The sequence below is a fragment of the Lachnellula hyalina genome (genome assembly GCF_007821495.1).
Source record: "Lachnellula hyalina strain CBS 185.66 chromosome Unknown contig00283, whole genome shotgun sequence".
Taxonomy (NCBI): Eukaryota; Fungi; Ascomycota; class Leotiomycetes; order Helotiales; family Lachnaceae; genus Lachnellula; species Lachnellula hyalina.
The window spans coordinates 1-21,564 of NW_022157397.1; the positions used below are offsets into that span (position 1 = coordinate 1).

General features: G+C 49.5%; 7 protein-coding genes across 7 annotated transcripts; 3 read left to right on the forward strand and 4 right to left on the reverse strand.

Annotated features, from left to right (window-relative positions):
- Nucleotides 1–140: 140 nt before the first annotated feature.
- gdhA (NADP-specific glutamate dehydrogenase) lies at nt 141–1,714 on the reverse strand (the record flags this gene model as incomplete). Its single annotated transcript, XM_031153830.1, has 4 exons — nt 141–869; nt 938–1,224; nt 1,308–1,583; nt 1,669–1,714. 4 exons carry the CDS (start codon nt 1,712–1,714, stop codon nt 141–143), a joined length of 1,338 nt encoding a protein of 445 aa, XP_031001131.1.
- A 1,427-nt stretch (nt 1,715–3,141) lies between these two features.
- LHYA1_G008914 (uncharacterized protein) lies at nt 3,142–4,551 on the reverse strand (the record flags this gene model as incomplete). The annotated part of the gene is made up of 1 exon (XM_031153831.1): nt 3,142–4,551. The coding sequence occupies one exon, from the start codon at nt 4,549–4,551 to the stop codon at nt 3,142–3,144; it is 1,410 nt and encodes a 469-aa protein (XP_031001134.1).
- A 686-nt stretch (nt 4,552–5,237) lies between these two features.
- On the forward strand, nt 5,238–6,728 carry pyrD (putative dihydroorotate dehydrogenase A (fumarate); the record flags this gene model as incomplete). Its single annotated transcript, XM_031153832.1, has 4 exons — nt 5,238–5,658; nt 5,779–5,911; nt 6,042–6,412; nt 6,592–6,728. The coding sequence occupies 4 exons, from the start codon at nt 5,238–5,240 to the stop codon at nt 6,726–6,728; spliced, it is 1,062 nt and encodes a 353-aa protein (XP_031001135.1).
- Nucleotides 6,729–7,585: 857 nt separating this feature from the next.
- On the reverse strand, nt 7,586–8,661 carry rds1_0 (Protein rds1; the record flags this gene model as incomplete). The annotated part of the gene is made up of 3 exons (XM_031153833.1): nt 7,586–8,096; nt 8,158–8,433; nt 8,483–8,661. The coding sequence occupies 3 exons, from the start codon at nt 8,659–8,661 to the stop codon at nt 7,586–7,588; spliced, it is 966 nt and encodes a 321-aa protein (XP_031001132.1).
- A 1,399-nt stretch (nt 8,662–10,060) lies between these two features.
- Nucleotides 10,061–14,463, reverse strand: SSD1 (Virulence protein; the record flags this gene model as incomplete). Its single annotated transcript, XM_031153834.1, has 4 exons — nt 10,061–10,100; nt 10,149–11,503; nt 11,551–14,243; nt 14,325–14,463. The coding sequence occupies 4 exons, from the start codon at nt 14,461–14,463 to the stop codon at nt 10,061–10,063; spliced, it is 4,227 nt and encodes a 1,408-aa protein (XP_031001133.1).
- Nucleotides 14,464–15,268: 805 nt separating this feature from the next.
- On the forward strand, nt 15,269–16,930 carry GLE1 (Nucleoporin; the record flags this gene model as incomplete). Its single annotated transcript, XM_031153835.1, has 2 exons — nt 15,269–16,102; nt 16,151–16,930. 2 exons carry the CDS (start codon nt 15,269–15,271, stop codon nt 16,928–16,930), a joined length of 1,614 nt encoding a protein of 537 aa, XP_031001129.1.
- Nucleotides 16,931–20,279: 3,349 nt separating this feature from the next.
- On the forward strand, nt 20,280–21,362 carry LHYA1_G008919 (uncharacterized protein; the record flags this gene model as incomplete). Its single annotated transcript, XM_031153836.1, has 1 exon — nt 20,280–21,362. A coding segment is annotated over one exon (1,083 nt), but the record flags the coding sequence as incomplete, so codon positions are not given.
- Between the last annotated feature and the right edge of the window lie 202 nt (nt 21,363–21,564).

The window sequence follows — 21,564 nt, forward strand, 5'->3', positions numbered from 1 at the left end:
GGGATATCTATCCTAATAGGAAATAAAGGAAGGAAGAAAGAAAGAAAAAAAGCCCTGATATGATAACCTACTTCTACCATATACATATGTATCCCAAAACTCTTCATATCATGCTATGCCTTCGTCCCAGCGAGAAGCATCTACCACCAATCACCCTGCGCATGCATAGCAGCAGCCACCTTGACAAACCCCGCAATATTACTCCCAGCAACCAGCGAAGGAAACTCCCCCTCACCACCCTTGACATACTTTTGCGCAGTCTGCAACCCGATCTTGAAGGCCTCCTCCATGATCCCCTTGAGCTTCTCATCCACCTCCTCGCTCGACCAGCTCATCCGCTGCGAATTCTGCGCCATCTCTAACCCGGACACTGCTACTCCCCCCGCGTTGGCTGCCTTGCCCGGCGCGTACCAGATGGCCTTGTCCTTGTGCGACTTGCGGTGGGCCTCGAATACGTCAATCGCTTCTTGCGTGCAGCCCATGTTCGAGCCCTCGGCGATGAAGCGCGCGCCGCTGTTTACGAGGGCCTCTGCCTCTTCCTTGGACACCTCATTCTGCGTCGCGCACGGCAGTGCGACGTCCACCTTGACGTGCGTCCATGGGCGCGCGCCGTCGATATACTTGTGTGCGCTTTTCAGCTCGGTCAGCGATTGACGCTTTACTTTCAGCGCGGCGATGGCGTGGATTTCAGAGGGCGAGATGGAGCTTCCGATTATGCTGCCTTTGGAGTCCGAGAGGGATACGACTGTTGCGCCCAGCTCGATCGCTTTTAGGGCTGCGTATTGCGCGACGTTGCCCGAGCCGGAAATGGCTACTGTTTTTCCTTTGAAGGAGCCTTGGCCTGCGTGGGCTATCATGTGGTTTACGTACTGTGTAGATGTCAGTTGAGTTACAGTGCTTACTTGTACCAACGCAACGCAACAACTGAAAGACTCACGTAAACCAATCCATATCCCGTAGCCTCAGGTCTAATCAAGCTCCCACCCCACGATCCTCCCTTTCCAGTCAACACTCCCTCCCACTTCTTCGTCTCCGCCTTGTAAGCACCAAACAACCATCCGATCTCCCGAGGCGAAACACCAATGTCACCAGCTGGAATGTCGGTATCAGCGCCGATGTGCTTGGACAACTCGCGCATGAACGACACGCAGAACTTGCGGATCTCGTTGTCGGATTTGCCTTTTGGGTCGAAGTCGGCACCACCTTTACCACCGCCGATGTTTACTGTTGATCGTATTATTAGTAACTAATCCACATGGAAGGAGAGGAGAGGGGCGGTATCACGTGTTCAGAAGCAAGCAACTTACGTCCGGTCAAGGCATTCTTAAAGATCTGCTCGAAGCCCAGGAACTTGAGCACACTCAAGTTAACGGTAGGATGGAATCTCAATCCTCCCTTGTAAGGACCCAGTGCACTGTTGAACTGGACTCTGTAGCCGCGGTTGACCTGTACTTGGTTCTTGTCGTCTTCCCAGACAACGCGGAACTGGATGATGCGTTCGGGGATCGAGGCGATTTGTAGGGCTTTTCTGTATTCCGGTTGTTGTTCGAAGAGGGACGAGTTTTCGAGGGTTGAGGCCAGCTCTAGGGGATGAGGTCAGTCTGAGTTGCGGTGGGGCAGAAGAGGGGAGGGAGGGGAAGGGAAGGGATGAGATGGTTCAGGACATACCTTTGTAGGCCTGTTCGAACTCGGGCTCGGAGGGAAGGTTTGACATGTTTGCTATGGTCGGTCTGTCTTTGTGTGTAATGAAGCAATTGGGTATTAAGTCTGCAAGTAAGTGTAGAATATAAGGTATGAGATGGTATTTTGTAACAGAAGAAAGTGGTCTGAAGAGCAGGACCGAGGGGAAGAGGACCTTTTATGGATGGATACCTTAGGGTGTTTAGTAGGTAGTGGGGGAGCTTGAAGCTTGGATGGGATGATATGAGCTAGCTAGGCACCTCGAGCTGCTTGATGCAAGGAGGAGAGAAGAGAAGAGAAAATGGGAAAATGGGGAGTGAGTGTGTTTCTTAGCTTTACTACTCAGCACTCAGTCTCAAACTCTCTCCCTCATACCGGGGATTTCTTTCTCTCTCTCTCTCTCTCTCTCTCTCTCTCTTCCCCCCCCTAGTATGAAGTTCCTCAGCCCAGCCAGCGCCGCAATCGGTGGTAGGACGCCTCATCGACCTACCCTGTCCTGCCCCACGTCCAGACCAGACTATTACGGCCATCTTCACTCTTACTTGTTCTCACTGAATCTCACATCCTGTCAATCTCTCCTCGGTACATGTGGCAGCCTCTTTATTTGATAAAACCCCAATGTCACCCATCTTATCGTCCGACGCTGATTCGTCAATGGCTAGTGAGATGCAGCGAGATGCAGTGAGGTGCGATCCGATACCGTGCCCCCCCGAGCCCCCGTACTGTACCACATTATTTAGCGTCGTCCTGCCTGTGAGCTCTCCCTGTAAACCCCCCGTACTTGCATGAGCTCACCCCGCGGAAGTCCTCTCCGCTTTCCTCCGAGTGAGACGAGTGACAGCAAAAATCGACTCTTTTTTTCTCTCTCTCCCTCCATCTACTCCTCTGCTCTGCTCCGAGATACAACGTGAAAATCTTTTCGTAACATGCGAGCATCCCCACACACTCCCGTACTGTCATGCGGTGGTCTGCGTTTTCAAGGCGGCGCCGAAATCGGATGAGAGAAGAGAGACGAACGAGGCTTGAAGATTTTTCATCCACCTCAGCCTTGTCCTCGTCTCGCATTCCCCGCTCTCCTACTCGGTGATCTTTTCGTATCCCATTTCTATTACTTGCATTGCGTATGTGGAATGTATGCGCGATTGAAAAGGTGTTTCTATGCTTCCTTCCTCCTCCTTCCTCCTCCTTCCCTTACTGTAGTCACGACCTTCACGTTGAAAGCTGAAAGCCCATCTCTGTTCTTCTTCTGGGCACAGCCTTGTGCTAATACCCGGTCCCATCGACTGCGCATACTTTATGAGAAAGAAAGAAGGGCAGGTAAGTGTACTTCTTGTTGCAATTCATCCACAAATGTTGTATTTTACTCAGATGGCTATCATATGGTCATTATATAGGTAGGTACTCTACACAGCACCGTGCCCTCCTCGTCCGCAGACAATATGCCCCCGGCTTCTATCCCACCTAGTAAGACATTACCATTGCCTCGTACCCCTCTCCTCTCAAAGCATACTCGACCAGCATCCCCGGATCAGCTTCCACCCTATCTGTACACGCCCTCAAAAACGCTGCCCTCTTCTCTATTGCCTCATACCCGTATGTCCAGTCCTTGAACCACGGATTGTTTATCAAGTCCCCTGCCGGCCATTCGTCATGCTCCTGAAGATATTGTTTCCAAATCCCGTACATCTCTCTCCTCGCCTCATCACTCATCTTCCCAATCTCCCCCACACTAGGTACTTGTCTCCACAGCTGGGATTCCTCTCGCGCCCTCCTATAAACATACTTCCACGAGAACTCCTTGTTCTCACGTTCCAGATGACCCACGTAGCGCCAGCCATCTACAAGGCAATATTCAAGCCACTTAACCTCCGACCCTGCCAGCGTCTTCCACAACCCCACCAATTGCCTCCCCAGCTCTTGTTCTCCCTCAGCAGCCGCAACGCAACCATTACATCTCCATTCCTCAACCTTGGCATCCCAGTCCCCTACATCCCACGCCGGCGCGTCTCGAGGCCGGGATTTTGGCATCCGCGGCTGTCTGAACGCTGCGAATTCCTGCCAGCGTTCGCAGCCCGGACAGCGCGTTGTGTATAGACACCAGGGCTGGCAATCGATCAGATACTCACGGTACATCCTGCGTCTGGCTGGAAAGTCCCCCGTGTAGGGGAACAAGCCGGGGAAAAAGCGCTCAGATGCATCATGGTACGTAAACACCTGCCGGCTTTTGATTACGGGCACAGTGGTCCCTACGTTCTGATTGCAATTGCCATTTTGCCGACGCCAGCCCCGGGTAAGGTTGAAGTTTTGGGCCCAGAAGCCGCTTTGGAATTTGCATTCGTTGCACGTTCGCCGGTGGCGGCATGTACCGATATTACACTCTTCCTTGAGTTCTGGTGTAGGCGCGAAGACGAGAGGGTGCTCTCGTGCCATCCACTTCTCAAATCGGTCGTTTGCCAAATCCCCTTGTCTTTTCAGACCTTGTGCTTTCGCATCGCCGCTCGTCCAGCTGCATAGCTGCTTCCCGGCTCGAGACTCGGGCGGTGGCTTGCGGAAGCGCAGACGCAGGAGAGCATGGTTGTCAAACTTTGTGTGGGGGAGGATTTTCAGGCACCGTGTACATGCATATCGGACGGCTGGCGGGAAGACTTTGAGCAGATCGAGGGTCACTTCACCGCCATTCTTTGGCAGGCATTCTATTTCCAGCAGGCGCCCGACGAAATGGCGGCGTTGGGCATTTATCAGGTCTCGAAAGAGTTGAGCGGTTTGGGCAAGTGAGATGAGAGAGGTGAAGTCGAGGTATGGGATGATTAGGATTTGAATGTCTACTGGTAGTAATAGCAGATGTGACATGGACTTTGAGCTAGGCGACATGACTTTTCACAGTGTCAAGTTGATCGAAAAGTAGAACAAACATCATCAGAAGTTCAGGTAAATGAGAACGAGTAATTGTCCTTTAAATGATCTGGTCGAAGCAAGCTTGCTAGAGTGCTAATAGTGCGGAGAAGGTGGCTGAGCTCAAAGATCGGTCAACAGTCATCGTGGCTGTGTTGTATTGTGAAGGATTGTTATACTCCATGCGGAGGTACAGGGTCATTACGTGAACCTACCCCATAGCCTTACCAAACCCCTGGTGCTCGTGCTCGTCTAATCAAGAGGCAAAGATGGACTTCACTTCACTTCTATAGCAGGAGTGATACTTCTTTCCTCCTAGATATTTTGCCTTTGTATAATAAAAAGGGTTATCGACAGAAATGATGAACTATAAATATGTTCAACTATTTGCTACAGCTATTTGATTCGCTATTAGTTTGAAATTCCCTTTCTTTATACTAGTCTCTATCATATTTAGTACCTTATGAAAGTCTACCTTATGGACGGGCTGATAACCCTATGACCCACTTTTATAGGGACAACCTTATCTTACAGCATCCAACCATCTTCTATTCATCTCTCCTCTATATAGAGTACTTGAAACATTCATACCTACCCAGAGTCAGGTGCAGCTTTCCCATCTTCGTGTCTAGGACGGCATATCTACCTCTTCCTCTACCCCTGCAATGTCTTTATCGTCTCTCCCACCCTTCCAAATCCACCCCCCTCTCCTCAACTCTTCCAACCCCTGGGCAACTACAGAAGCAGACCTCGCAGCTCTGTATTCCTGCCCTTATACAGGCGCCGTCACAATCCGCACCTCTCTCTGGTCTAGCTTCGCCCAGCACTCGTCGACACATCAATACACTTTTTTCTCTAGCACTCGTGGCCATGCGACAGCGGCTGTCGATACTAGCGGTGCTGAAGGACGGGGTGAAGTAAGGGCCTTGGAGGGGAATAGCCTTAATACGCTTGGTTATAGTCCGATCCCTTTTGAATCTTATATGGAAATGTTGGTCCGTATGAACGATGCTGGGATTCTTATTAATCCAGTTCCGAAGCCGTTTATTGTTTCCGTGACCGGTACAACCGAGGAAGTTGGTCGTTGTACGCAATGCCCCCACCAATTTTTCCTCTCTAAGCCTTTCTAGCTGTCTCGAGAATTCCGTCCTGCTAGAATTGTTGATTAAATGTAAAAACTGACTTGGCTTTGCCTGCTTGCTACAGGCTATACATTCATGGCAAAGACATTACATGAGCGAAAGGCACCGGGATTGCAACTCATGATGGAGATTAATCTTTCCTGCCCGAATATTCCTGATAAGCCTCCCCCAGCTTATGACTCGAGATCTTTAGCTGAGTATGCAATCAATTTCTTTTAAAAATGAAAAATGTAGTACCATGGAAAAATGCCCCATGATCCGAGTCCCGAGATACTAAAGCCCATGCACAAACTCCAACTCATGCAGTGCTAACTCCGGGACCTCTAGATATATACTCGCTATCGGAAAAGCAAAATCACTAGCTCAATCCACAAATCACCCATCCCTACACGTCGGGATAAAAACACCACCATACACCTACCCCGACCAATTCCACGCGCTGATCGAGGCGCTAGAAGCTTCAGAAACCCTTGAGAGCTCGAGGTGTCCCATTTCATTCATCACTGCTACGAATACACTAGGTTCATGTCTGGTGCTCCGCGCAGACGGCAAGCCGGCGCTAGGCTCAGCCAATGGAGAGGGAATCGGTGGCATGGCCGGAGAGGCTCTTCATCCGCTGGCGCTGGGTAATGTGAAGACGATTCGGGGTATGCTAGATGCTTCCCGGCATGGAAGAATACGGGAAATTGCTATCATTGGTACGTGAACTTACTATCTCGTCCGAGTATCTCATTTATGTTTCCACATTTTTATCTGTTTACTTAATATGCTCTCTTGAATGTCTTTGGAGTTATGTCTGGGATGGTGGAGAAGAAGTTTCCAGATTGAATTACTGATTGGCTTACAATTGGACGATACTGATGCTACAATCTTACAGGAATAGGCGGAGTGAGTGACGCTGCGGGGTTTGCTAGGATGAGAAGCGTAGGAGCTGCAGCCGTAGGCGTGGGGACTGCGTTTGGCCGAGAGGGGATTGAGGTTTTTAAAAAGATAACGGAAGGTGTGCAACTCTGATCGGAGAAGGGATTTCGAGATGAGAAATCATAATACCTTTACCTATTGCTATGGTACTTGTTTGCATTGGGTGCCCGATAGCTTTCAGATCGCACTAGAAGCATAGAGGATCTTGTGGCGGCAGTTTGCGAAACGAATGAGAATTTAGTGTAGAAAGGAATTAGCGAGCGAAGTTGCAAATTATTGATTCTCTTGGAAACACCGGCCTTGGCTTGAGCTAGTAGGGGAAGTTAAGAAGTACGGGATAGGCTATAGCTACGAGGGTCATCCTTTAAGGAAGCTGTCCTAGCAAAGGCTTTTCTCCTAGATGAGATTAAATGAAGAGAAGCTTCAGCGTGCTCAAGGCAGTCTAACGCTAAGCCTTCTTGATATCAGCAATGGTATGAACTCTATAACCTCACTTGACCTGCCAAAACGGTGTCTTTCACTAGATTATCCCCACGATCCATTCCGCAGCATTAACAGCGCAGACCGCAAACGAGCCCGTCAAAAAGAATTGGTATTACCAGAGTTAATAAAATCAACAACGAAATGAGTAAGTTGAAAAAGACAGTATTTGCCAGCTTTGGTTAAGTTTGTACCTAAGTTTGAGTTCAAAGGGGCCCGATCCACAATGACATTCACGTGCAATACGTACTAATAGGCCGGAAGAAAAAAGGACTGATGGCATGACCAGCATGTAAAGTCAGAATCGAATATGATTAATGGTTATATTAACCATATAAACGCACTAAATAATAGCCAATGTGCGTAATTATGCCCGTTCCTCTATTTTGCCACCAACACACTTCTAGGCAAAACCTCGACGCCTTTTGTTCCACCCAAGCTACCTTGTCACTCATACTGTGCTACTCCATCTATGAAGCAGCCATAACCATAGGCCCAGCAACAGTAATAGCATCAGTCAACACGCCAGTATCGGGCGCAGCATTGGCCAAGTTGACATAAGTTAGACCTGCCAGGTCCTGCGGGATAGTACAAGCTCCATTCGCAAAAGGCACAAAGGCCGTTCCACCAGCTAAACCTCCATTCGTGAACGCGCAGAACGTCGCACCGGTCGAAGCGGTACTATTCAACGCAAGGCTCTGACCTGCCGCAAACTTCGCCGTTGCACCTGCACCACCAGCCATCGTTAACGCGGGGAATGCAGTGACGGCTAGATTGGAACCGCTTGGACACGCGGAAATAAACCCTGCTGCCAGCGTGAATACGTTGCGGACGCCGAGGGGTGTGTCGAAGGGTGAGGGTATGGCGGCTGCTTTTGATGCAACGCGGATGAAGGTTTGGTGACGGGCTTCGATTGTGACGATTGATGCGGCGACGGAGAGGATTGCTGGGGACTTGAGAAGTGGTGCAGCGCCAAGATATCTATGTTGTGTTAGTCTTTTCTTTTCATCATAAATAAAATTGACAATGAAGAGGAACGTACGCGGAAACTCCCACATTCTCCAAGATACTGGCTGTGGCGACCATGCTCGCAGCATCTGTAAGTCCGAAATTGTATGTGCAAGGAGCTACTGGCTTGCTTCCTGTTGCTGCAATGGCGCTTAATAATGTCGTGACGTGTACTTGCTCAGTTCCTCCTATCGACTTCAAGTTCGTGATGTCTGCTGACTGAAGACCTAATGCCGCGAAATCAGAGTCGGCGAATTTCGAAAACCCTTCCTGGTAAAATGCTGTCTCGAGGAATTCCAAAGTGAGGGCACTGAAAAACATTAGCACGCTCTGCTCTCTTGACTCTTGACTCAACTCACAACTGAAGAATGTCCGTATCTGTGATTCCATCTGGTAGACCTGTCGCAGGGTTCTGTCTCTCGACCAAATTGAACATTTTCAACAGTCGAGGACTAAGCTTTGGCATCGCCGGCAAAGCAGAAGTAAATGTCACCATCCCAATAGCCACAACCCCTAACGCCTTTCTTATGCTAGGCATCTCGATGTATCTGTGTGTAATATCGATTCGAACGAGTCTTTTCTTTTGTAGTATCGTGTAATGGAAGAATGTATATATATGGACAAGGCCAGCCTGATCAATTATAACGAGAGAAAATTATAAGAATATTAGACGTGACCAAGAATTAACAAAAGGAGTGAGAGCGATTGTCTTGTGAAAGCAAACCAGCGCTTCAATGGGTATCGTAAGAACAAAAGCAACGAAAGTAGGTGGTGGTGGTGGTAAGTCGGTCTAAACATGGAGCGAGAGAAGGTTAATAAAGAGGAGGCCTAGCCTCGGAAACCCTGGGTAGTTCACGGGACAGAGCTTGACCGAGGAGGATGTATGCTTAGCTACAGTAAGCTTAAAAACAAAGTCTTGGCTAGGAAGACTCATCATCCGAAGAGATCAGACAGCGGACAACCTTATTGGAAGCTGGAACCAGCTGCTAGGGAATATACAATGCAGCCAATAAGAGGCCACTCAAGGGCATAAATATAAGCACACAAGATCCACATGCGGCCATTAAAAGAAAACTTCACGCAGTGGCATAATGGTAGTTGTGATATCCGTCGCTTACTTGGAACAGGGGAGGGAGCAAGACAAGGGGGCTCGTCTCAGCCGCGTTTGAGAACAGGCCTTAAAACCCGCCCTCGCCTGAAGTTCAACATTGGACGAACATCAATTGTCCAAAATCAGATAAATGGTCATGAAATCCCACTCCATCTAGCTCTGCCAAGATAGCCAAGGCGTACGGAAGATCCAGCTGCCGTCGGACTCGACACTTGCTGTCGCATCCAACGCGGAATATGCGCCATGTTTCATTTCGTCCCGTGAGCACTCCTTACTGATCATGCTAATGCCACTCAGATAAGACCAAGGCCGAGGACTCACTACCGCAGCAGGTCTGGTCAATGAAAAGAACGGCGAAATCTTATCTCATCCAAAGTCGTCCTAGGTTGAGTATATACTTCAACACATGTCCACTTCCACACAAGTAAATGTAAATTCAGGCACTTTTCCATACAGTATTAAGACTGCGCCTTGTGTAATATGTGATTCACGCTAAGAACTATAAATGCAACCGCTCAAGTAAAGAAATACACAGTGAGCAAGCCATTGATATGTTCGCAATGCCTATCTCCCCTCCCCGCCAATGGGTGCAAGCACAGACTTTTCCCTCGCCAGCATCCCCATCACGACTATTTCAGGTACAATCTTACACAAATGAAAAATTAATTCTACCGGTATCCTTCCCCATGTTGCCCGTCAACATTCCTCCCATTCTACAACATTTCCGACGACTGCACGGATTCTGATGAGGAATCTGCTCCACGGGTTTGATACTTCCGACAATCCGCGGTCAAAGTAAGTGGCGATGTAATTGCTTGGTAATCTCTCAAAGGGCGTAGGGATTAAGAGAGCGGATGGTGAGGCATCTATAGACATGTTAGCAATAGCAATTTGAATGGCCTAAAGTGACTTACGGAGGGCTCTTTGTGAGATCGGTCTTCAGAATCACGGGGACTCTAGTCATCTCCTTGACATCCTGAATGTACTCCCCATTCTCTTCTCGGAGGGTGAAGAGCTTTAGGTATTTCTCCCTGAGGCTCAATTTGGCATCGATAGACTCGCTGGTTGGGACCTTGGACTCCGATCGAGTGCGGTGAAGGTTGCCGGTAGCAGTAAGAGAGTTCCTGGTAGGAGATGGAGGAACGCTCTGAGTTGGGCGTTCAGCAAGTGAAACACCAGCCAGACTCTCGGCGACATCGGAAGCATCATCCTCATCATCGAAGAGGGCATCGACATCATCTGTCGATATCGTACCGGTCTCCATTTGCTTGCGCTGAGCCTCCTCGTGCTCTTTCTTGGCGCGTTCTGCGACGGCAGCTTGCTTTGCTGCAGCGGCAGCATTGGTCATCCGTTGAGATGCACCAGCCCTGGGGCGTTCATCTTCGGGGACGTATGCTGATGAGGGCACACCTTTCTCCCAGTACAACTCCAGAATGCGATCATTCTTGCGGAACTCTGCCTTCTTCAGTGGCAGCTGATCGCAGTGAACTCGCTTCTCGAAACCATACTCAGGGATAAGGACATCAAAGGCAGAATCGTAAACACAGATGACGATTCCTTCACTGATGAGCTCACCACCAGCATCTTCTCGCTTCTTGTCCATAATTCTGCAAGACTCGATGTGGACACTTTGCTCCTGGGCATTCTGCGAGGAATCCTTCTTCGTATTGCACGACTCGGTAGTCTTGACGAGAGTCTCGAGGTCTTCGGTATACTCGATCTTGCCCTCGGAAAGGACAGCCTCGAGTTGGCGATGAACGACCAGATCGGCATAGCGCCGGGATGGGTTGGTGAAGTGAGTGTAGAGGGGAACATTCAGAGAATAGTGAGGGTAAAGATGTGGCGGGGTCTTGCCAGCGATGAGATATCTGGCTCGGTGCATAGTCTTGACTAGGAGGGTTTCCATACCCTTTCGGATATTAGTATCATCCACCTTGAACAAGCTGTTTTGCAGAGTTCCACTGCTGGTCGTATCAATCTCGTAGCCAATCTTGTTCATCCGATCGGCAAAGGTTTGAAGTCGACGAGGGTTTGGAGGCCCTTGGCGGCGGAGGAGTGCCTTCTCAGGCAAGCCCTTCGAGATCTTCTGCGCAACGTAGGCATTGGCCTTGTGCATCAGTTCTTCAATCAACTCATGCGATGGGGTAGAGTCAAAAATGTTATGCTCGACTGGGACATTCTCGTCGTCGAGCTGGTAAATGAGTCTCAGGGGTGCAATGGTCTCACCGTCGGTTCCGAGACGTTGTTCGCGGAATTTCTGCGCAACAGCCTGCAACGAGTTAGTAAATGGGAACACCCTGAGGCTTTTCGACTTACATGAAGGATTTGAATATCCTTGACCTCGGCTCCTTCGAGCTTGGTATCAGTGTATCCGGCCAGAATCGCATCAACATCCTTGTAGCTCAGCTTCCCAGAGCTCTTGATGATGGATTTTCCTACCCATGTCTCGTCATCGGAGACAGTACCAGTGGTAGCGTTCACCTTGAAGACAACACTGACAGTTAATCGCTCTTGACCGGGTGTTAGGGAGCAAATCTCAGTAGAGATCTTTGGTGGCAGCATCGCGCAGGCTCTGTTCATCAAGTACACAGCTGTACCCCGCTTCTTGGCCTCGCGATCAACAAGGGAGTTTGCCTTGATGAAGTGGGCAACATCGGCGATGTGGATACCAATTTCGAACTTGCCATCATCTTGAGTCTTGACGTGAATGGCATCATCCAGCTCGTTGGCACCGTTGGGATCGATGGTAAAGGTTTTTTCTTCACGGAAATCTCGGCGAGCAGCAATGGCAGTCTCGTCTTCCTTGGCAAGAGACCAGTCGTCCAGACCTACACTTCGAGTGACAGCATCCGAGAATTCATCAGAAGCAAAGTTGTTGTCTCTGAGTAGAGCATCGGTTTCGACCTTCAACTCACCCATCTTTCCAAGCTGCTCAACCAAAGTACCGAAAGGATGAAGAGAGGTTATTGGCCATCTCTTGATACAAGCAACGAAGATTCTGTCGGCGTAGTCCATGTGTTTCTCGACAAAGTCACGAGGAGCTTGCTCGGTGGGAATTGCTATCAGTGGAACTCTCTTATCAGTTGGCTTAAACCAGACAATCTTGGGTTTGTCTTGCTGTCTGGAATCTTGGTGGCGGTTGTTGTTGCCATCACGAGCCTGGCGTTCAGCCTCTTGCTTCTCCTTGGTAGCCTGGCTACTGGGGCGAAGCAGGCCAAGGGTACCAGAGAACATCTGGCCAGCGACACGTTCAACGACTGCAACAATGTGACCAGCATACAGAGGCTTTTGCTCATCGTTGACCTCTTCTTCCTCAACCAAGAGCAGACTCTGTCCTTCGACTTCAACATCATCATTCTTCTTTTGAGTCGGGCGCTGTCTTAAGCTGCCACGTCTGCGGATCGTACCCTCGCCAGTACTGGGCTGATCATCGCCATTGGTCGAGTTGTCACGGTGCGACTGGTTGTTATTGCCATTTGTTGATCCACCGCCTCTGGTATCAGTAATATCCTTGCGCTTCTTCTTCTCTTCTTTCTCGCGCTTCTGACCCCAAACCTCATCCACGTCAAGGAGTTCTACGGCAACAAGGTCACCTTCGAGAGCACGGTTGCGGTCTTTGCTTCCACAAATGAAAATATCTGCATCGAGAAGACCATCTTGAGTTGTCACATAGGCATCACTTCTGTTCTTCTTATTGACACGGAGAATACCAGAGACAAGTTGGCCATCACCGAGGAGAGCAGGGAGTGTCGCTTGTGGTAGGTAAGGGGTAAAAAGAGTCTTGCGCTGCTGCTGTTGCTGCTGTGCAGAGAGCTGAGGAGCGTGTTGGCTACCTTGAAGTCCAACATGTCCATTCATCTGAGTAGCCTGAATCTGTGCTTGGAGCTGGTGCATCTGAAGGGGATTCAATGTTTGGCCAGGGTACATATGCTGTGGGATGAGAGCCATCTGGGCTTGGGGCAATCCAGGTATTGGAGGCTGAGCGCCATACTGAAAGTTGCCAATATTGTTGATAGATTGGTTCATGGAGGGGCGATTACGGTGTCCAGGCTGGAAACCGCCCTGTGGCTGCCCCTGGCCTTGGAAATTGCCCATTGGACCTTGCTGATCCTGTGGCACCTGGCCTTGTGGGGGCTGGTTTCTCCAGTTGCCCTCAAAGTTGCGTGACGAGCTTCTGTTGTGGCCTGTAGAGCTTCCGCGTCTCTGGAAGTCATTGCCTTGTCCTTGTACTTGTCCTTGGGCACTTGCGCCGGCATCAGGTGTAGCTTGCATTGGGGGGAATTGGAATGAGCCGCCACCGCGCATGGAAGAACCACCTCTATTGTTCGCTCCCACGGCCATGCTCTGGCTTCGACCATGACCACTTCCTCGCGCACGAAGATTTGCACCTGAGACGACATGGTTTCCCACTAACGGACTCTGCGCGGTATTCTTATCTTCGCCAGATGGACTTTCGGTGCGCTCGGCAGATGTTGGTGTGCCACCGGTTGTGCCTGGAATTGGAAATTGGAATCCTGAGGTGGTTCGTTTTTGTTGTGCTAATTCTGCTGCCTTCTTGGCCTCAGGTAAGGCAAGAGAGTGGCGACGTTGATGGCCGCCACCGGGAGGTCCGCCCCCACGACCTCCGCGGACAGAACTCGCATCTCGGTTGTGTCCTCCAAAATCTCCGAAAGAAGCGCCCGCTGCCCCGGAGGATGGAGCTGGTGGTGGACCCATGCCCATGTTGGGCAGTGCCGATTGATTACGACGATGTGATAGGGGTTGTGTAGGAGCGCCCATGGGAGCATTCATCTGGGGCTGCTGTTGCTGCATCTGGTTGGGGAACTGGTATGCGCTTTGGGGGGACAGGTTCTGCATCTGGGGCTGAATGGGGTTATACCCTCCACCAGGAGCCAGATGCTGGGTTGGTGGGATCATGCCCATGTTGACATATTGCTGGTGGGTAGCTTGGATTTGCTGCTGCTGTTGTTGAAGCAGCTCGATCTGTTGTTGTATGGCGAGCTGTTCCACTATCGGAGGATGTATGTTAGCATAGTGATTATTGACTTGGTATCCGATGACGACAGATGAAGAGATAGATAGAGACTTACTCCCAGGCGACGAGAACATGCTCATCAAAGGCGTCAGTTCAGACGGGCTTCTTCGGTGGGCAATGTGTAGTCTGCGGCCAGTTGGGCCCGGCACACCACCCTGAGGTGGTGGTTGAGGTTGATTCTGTTGGTGCTCCATGACGGAGTAGCACGTCGAGTGCGGATTTTATGGTTTGGTGGGTATATCTGGTATGGCTTGGCTGGTTGTTGCGTTGCGTAGTGCAATTCGAAGGACTGTTTCCGCGATCGAATTCAAAGGAGGGCGAAAGGAGAGGATGTGAAGGAGGATCAAGGATAGAAGGAGTGCTTCTCGACGATTCGAGGATGTGGAGGAGGGAATGTGGTGGTGGTGGTGGTGGAGGAGGAGTTGAGGAGGAGAGGAGATGTTGTATTGACTAACGATAGAGGTGTTTGGCCTGAGTTCGTTTGGGCCGAGTTCAAGTTGCGTTGCGTTGCACTTGCACACTTCCCGGCTTGGGATTGGACGTAGGATGCATGCGGTTAGATGGTATACGAGACACGTGACTGATCTGCAGTAATAAGGCGATAGTTTGAGGTCTAAATGGGTACTCTGAGGTACTTTAGCTATGTAATTATGACCTTTCATCTAAATCAAATACAAGGGAATTATAACATATAACAGTAGTATCCGTGTGAATGCATGTTACTACTTGTATATACCTCACAGCATCCACAACCCCTTTTCGTCTGTTCATTAAGAAGCGCAGTGTCATTCTGTCATCCTGCAGCTTGGCAGCTCCACCCGCAGTTGATGTTTCACCGCCCGCCCATTCAGACAAGCTTTCAATGGCAGAATAATGGAATGCTTGTATGGTATGCAATACGTGACAGAAGTATCAAGAATCGCAACCTCAAAGGAAACTCGACCTCTTGTCGCCAACACAACATCGCCACCATTTCAATGCCAAATCAAGGTTAATAATATGGGAGACCAAACCTCTCACGATGATCTGCCGTCATTGCTGAGGAGGAGCCATATTCATGAAGGGCACGACTACGACTACAATACCCGCTTCGAGAATCGCAACAGCGAAGATGTGCACCGAGATGCCCTTGCAACAGCTCACATTGAACGAGAGCGAGTGCGCGAAATTGCTATAGAAGCATTATCACTATACGAGTTGACCCAGGAGCAACAGCGGCTACGGCAAAAGACTGAGCAAGAGGAGCAACGCGTCAATCTCGAGCATGAACGCGCCGTGGAACTGGTGCGCATTCGAGAACTCGAGAACAAGGCCCGACAGATCCCAAAACTCCCACCAAGACTTCCTACTCCTCCACCACCTCCTGCTCCATCTGCTCCGATTCAGAAGCCTGCGCCAATAATAAATCCCCCGGCAGCTCCAACCCCTCCAGTTCAAGCCCCTCCATCGCAAGCAGCCCAACAGCAACAGCAACCTCAAACTCAAACCCAACCAACTCCGGCGAATCCGAATCCGAATCCTTTCGCAACACAACCTCCTCCAGCTTCACGGCTTGCGCAAACCCCTCAATTCCAGGCCCCGGCACCCCAGAAACCTCCACAACCTCAGAATCATGTTACAGCTCCAACCTCGAATGCCACCGCGCCATCGCACGTATTTCCAGGCCTCGAGCGATATCTTGAAATTCACAAGAACCTCAAAAACCTACGCCTTTTCATTACCAATGCTGGAAAGGCTGACAAAGCCCTCAAGACGAAGACTGGCGAAATGAGGAGGGCACTTAGACAATCAATCGGGCAGCTGACTTCAGAGAAAGGGGCCAATAGAATTCCCGTAAGTGCGCCCATTCTAAATGCAAATTCCTACTGACCATTTCTATAGCTTAATAAAATCGTGGATATACTACGAGCGGCATTGACCACCCACCCAAGTCCTCCTGTCGATCCAAGCACCTTTATGATTAAAACACCCGAACCAGATGACCAAGCAACACACAACGGTGATTCTTTACCCACCCTCTTCATTTACCTTCTCAACGTCTTTTGCAAGGCCATTATTACCCAATTCATCGAAGAAGCTGGCGTTGCTCCCAAAGCCGCAGACCCAGTTGGTGTGATTGCCATATCAGTATTCTCAAATCCGCAGTTCCAATGGAGAAATCGGCCACTGATAGACATTCTAATTGCGAAGATGCGAGTTGTGTGTCCGGTCCTGTTTGGTATTCGAGGGAGCGAAAAGACGGAAGAGGGTCGTGCGAGACTGGGATGGAAGAAAGAAGGGGGACACTGGGTTGGTGAACAGGTCCACAGTACGCGGATGACGGGTCTTGGAGCTGGATATGCTGCCCTTTGCCTTCGAGATTTTTCCAAGTCCAAACTCGCGAATGCCTGGCCTCCTACGCATTATTGGCAGGCGCTGGCTAGCATCGTTTCAACCCCACCCGACCAGTCATCACCGACACAATTCGTAGTTCTGCGAGCGATGGTCGAGAATTACGAAGCGATGTTCTTGAGATTTTATGGCACTGCTGCAATTGCGGCGCTGAAAGTTGTATTGGTCGATTTCCCAGACCGGGCTCTGGAGCGCAACGTTGCCACCAGCTCGCTGAAGGTCTTAGTAGACAAGCTAGAAAGGGATATGGGTCTAAAATTAAAGAACTAAGGATGATGAGTATGTTAAAAGCACAGCGGATACCTGGAGTACGGGAGTTTAGAAGCGGAGCATGGCTTGGAGTTTGAGGTGTGGGAAAAGGTGTTTGGATGCTTACCTAGGAAGCATATGAATGAACTCACTTGTGACTTACTCAATGCATTGGTATTGTGATGCTTATGCTTAAGCATACGAGGCCGATGGCCCTTTTCTACCATCCCATACATTTTGGCACGAGTATTATCCAAGTATGCTTACTACAGTGCAGGGTTTACGAAGTCCTCACCACGGTTTCCCTGCAGCTCAACGAGGGGCAGCTCAGCTCCACTTCCACTTACGAAGATTCCCATCACTTCATCCGCTTGTTGCAAGGCATTCTCCTTAGATACTCCCCTCCTTTACACGTCCCAGAAATTCATTGCTGATACCTCAAGCTGAAACTACCCCCCCCCCCCCCCCCGTCTCATTTACCTCCACAACCCTCGCAATAGAAACTTTCCGTCATGCTATGCTTTAGCTACTGGGGCGAGCAAGGAATGAGCTTTGCTACCCCACGCGGGGTTGGTCAACTGCTTTAAAATAGGGAGTCTTGGAAATAGCACTTTACGAATTGCCCTAGTTGTCTATTACTTCAATCGAACATCGTGAAACTCCTGCTGATAGCAAGTTCTGCCTTCGCTGCGACCTTAATTCTAAAGGACTAGTTCGAGCTCTTGGCAGAAAATGCAATGATTTTCATTAAATCTACAGCGTATGTTCCACTCTCAATCTTCAGATCATACATGACAGCCTTTGAAATAGTGGCATATTTTCCTTCGACCGGTTCAAATCATAACACCCTCTTCGCCGCAACACCCATCTCCTCGCTCCCTCCACCTCTTGTGTGTCTTAGCTCCGACAAGCTACTTAGGTAATAGGATAGGCGAGTAAATCTAGTAAAGCGGAACTTATCTAAGTACAAATCGATAATAATTGCTTATATAAGTAGGACATTTGCTTGCAGTATACTAAAAATAAGCGGAGGGAGCCACAAAGGAAGACCGACTAACATCCTTCGGCCCTGCGCCACGCAGCAATATATTTTACTAAGTGGGTATGTAACCTGTAAAAGAAAGCTCCGTAATATCACTAAACAATTTAATATAACGTGGTTTATCAGTACCTCGGCATGCAACTTGCCCAAGCGTGATGCCTTTGATGTTGCCGACAAGAGTAATCGATGTTAGCCCTGCCGATCATCCGGACATGCCAAAACTCGTCGAGACGAAAGGAGCAACCAGATTATATGTCGCTTTGTCATATTGTTGGGGACTGGATCAGATAGGCCTTACGACGACTGGTAATTTGGAAATGCGAAAACAACAGCTAGATCTGAGAGCGCTGTCACAAAGTTCTCGAGACGCGATAATTGTAACGAGGTGGCTAGGTATAAAATATCTTTGGATCGACGCTGTCCGCATCCTCCAAGACTCTGCCAACGACAAAGTAATCGAGCTAGCTTATGTGTAGGTTATATCAGCAAGCGACGGTGACGATTGTCGCAGCAAGTGCGACCAGCGATCTCAAGGCTTTCTTGAAGATCGCAATCCGCCAAAACCAGCTGTTCAGATTCCTTTCTGGGCTCCTGATGACACTCTGACGTCTGTGTACTTAAGAGCCGAAGAACTTTACAATGATGAGGAAGAGCCCATAAGTTCAAGAGCTTGGACGTTGCAAGAACAGCTTTTCTCCACGACTACTTATATATGCTACTCATACCTTTCAGTACCTGTGCCGCGAGCAAACCGTGAATCTTGGAAACTCGATCAATGCACTAGCCCACCTTGAATCGCGAAGCTTTCTTGGAACTTTGGATGGTGTCTCGTAAGATATCCGAGATCAGGCAGTTGGGAGAGCATGGGTGGATATCGTCCGAATGTACTCTCAGAGGCGACTTTCTTTCTAAGAGGATAAATTGACAGCGCTGGCTGGCATTGCTGAAGCTTTCTCCTCCCACGACCCTGGCGATTATATTGCGGGACTTTGGTCTGGAGAAGTGCTTGCAAGGCTGCTTCTCTGGGTTACAACACGCAAGGGTTACGCTGCTTCCTCTACGCATATTGCGCCTAGCTGGTCTTGGGCGTCACTTGACTGTCCAGTTTACTATCACCATTTCCACCACATGCATACTTTCAAATTATATCATGTTAGTATTATAAGCTGCGATGTTTTGTTGGACAACGAGGCACTTCCCCTTGACAGACTCAGAAGTTGTGAGTTGAGAATGGAAGCATATATCCGTAGTGGCCATTTTGAAGGACCACAGTCTTTTAGGTGGTCATCGATGTCTAGTTCGAGTGCTTCCTCCGTGGACCAAGAAATGTGTGCGATCCTTGATGACCCGGATACACAGGAAGGGGATTTGAAATGCTTGGCAATCGCAAGACGAACTTATGAGGGAGGGAACATGCAATTTATGCCGGTGATCGATGGACTTCTCATCTCGAATAAAGAAAAGCATACGATATCGCCGGGTTGGATCTTTCTATAGGCTTTATGAGAACAATTTTCAAGGCTTTACACGTGAGAGCTTGACTATTGTATAAAGTAGTGTCTCTAATATTCATAGTCTCTTATGTCAGACTAAAGGCAAAACCATCGAGGGTCGTCGCTTAAGTAAAGTCTTGATATCTTTTCCCAGTTGCTCCTTGTACAATAAGCCGTCCTTCCTCGGCTGTTACTATCTCTTAAGAAATAAACCTAATCTTAGCTATTAATCATGTACAGTAACACTTCACTAGTCCATGCCTATCCATAGTGTGCGCAGGCACCACGTGCCAAGCCTTGATATCGGGTGCAATTCGTCACACCTATCTAGCCTCCCTCCCCCGTACTAACTAAGCATAGTGATGCCTCAGGCCCTCTATAAATTAGCATACGTTCAATTCCTCATCCCTTACAACATTCCCTCATTTCCTTTGATCTTTTATTATAGGCTAGGAACACGCCCTATGGAAATGAGGGTTAATGGCGCTACAGATTGATTCGATAAAATGAGAACGCCTCATCTTAAAACTAGGTTTTTCACAAAGTTACACACTCGAGTACACCCGGTCTAGATCTCAACCAGTGACAACCACCCCCAATGGACTCACCTCCAACCTTGGTCGGCTCAACAGATCCCTTGCTTCCTTCTGCCCTTTTCTAAGAGCGATCTGCATGTCGCGATCATAACATCGATCTAAATGGAGAATGGAACGGCTCACAGTCCCTTGACAGCATGATTTTTCTATAAAGAGAGAATTATGCGTCAGTCAGTAGACTTTATAACTCGATTTCGCTCTCTTTTGCCAGAATAGCCAGCTGATAAGATCGGTATAATATGTACCTCTCATCCATTCTGCTGTTCAGCAGTCTGTACATCCTCAGGGCCAATGCCTATTTTGGCGTGCTGGGAGCATCTGCGATAACCAACACGGGCCCAACTACCATCAATGGCGATGTTGGCATTTACCCTGGAACATCCATCACAGGACTTACGGCGGTTATGGTCAACGGCGTTATACACAACGATGACGCCGTCGCCATGCAGGGCCAAGCCGACGCAAGTACAGAGTACACGATGCTTGCCGGCCTTGCCTCAACCGCGACTCTTACAGGCCAAGATCTCGGTGGCCTAACCCTTGTAGGTGGGACATATACCTTCGCAACCTCCGCCCAACTCACTGGAACATTGACCCTCGATGGCGGCGGCACAACAACCAGCGTCTTCGTCTTCCAGATCGGCTCGACACTTACCACCGCAACGGCCTCCAGCATAGTTCTCACCAACGGCGCACAAGCATGCAATGTCTTCTTCCAAGTCGGCTCCTCTGCTACCCTAGGTACCACCACAGCATTCCAGGGAAACATCTTTGCACAAACCAGTATCACGTTAGGGACCGGTGCCACGGACAGCGGAGGCCTGTTTGCCCTTACCGGAGCCGTTACTCTCGATACTAACACCATCAACACATCAAACTGTGCGGTTATTTCGTCGCCTACTACTACTTCCAGCGGTGCTACGGGATTATCTACCATTCTTGCTTCCACGGTCTCGGGAGGCGGAGGCAATGGTGGTGCAGGCACCACAACAGGCAGTGGAGCGACTACCTCGGGCGGCGGAGGCAATGGTGGTGCAGGCGGCACAACAGGCAGTGGAGCAACTACCTCGGGCGGCGGAGGCGGTGGAGGTGCTGGAGGGACTGGGACTGGAACTCTTAACACGTTACTTACTGGTAAGACCTTTTCTAACAGCTCGAGCACGTCAAGCAGTGCTGCGGGATTGTTTACCACCTCAATATCTGCCAATGTAACTATTCTTACGACTTTTACAGGTGTAACTACTCTGGCGAATACTTCCACGACTATTTCAGGCGGCACAGCAGGCAGTGGAGGTACTGGAAACGCCACCGCTACCTCATCAGGTAAACTATATTCCACCAGCTCCAGCTCCAACTCCTCTAGCACTGCAGTTGTTCAGTTCTAGCATAGTTGTTAGTTCTATCACTGCAGTTGTAAGTTCTAGCACAGTTGTCAGTTCTAGCACTGCAGTTGTTAGTAGCACTGTAGTTGTCAGTTCTAGCACTGCAGTTGTCAGTACCACTGCAGTTAGTGCTAAAAATTCT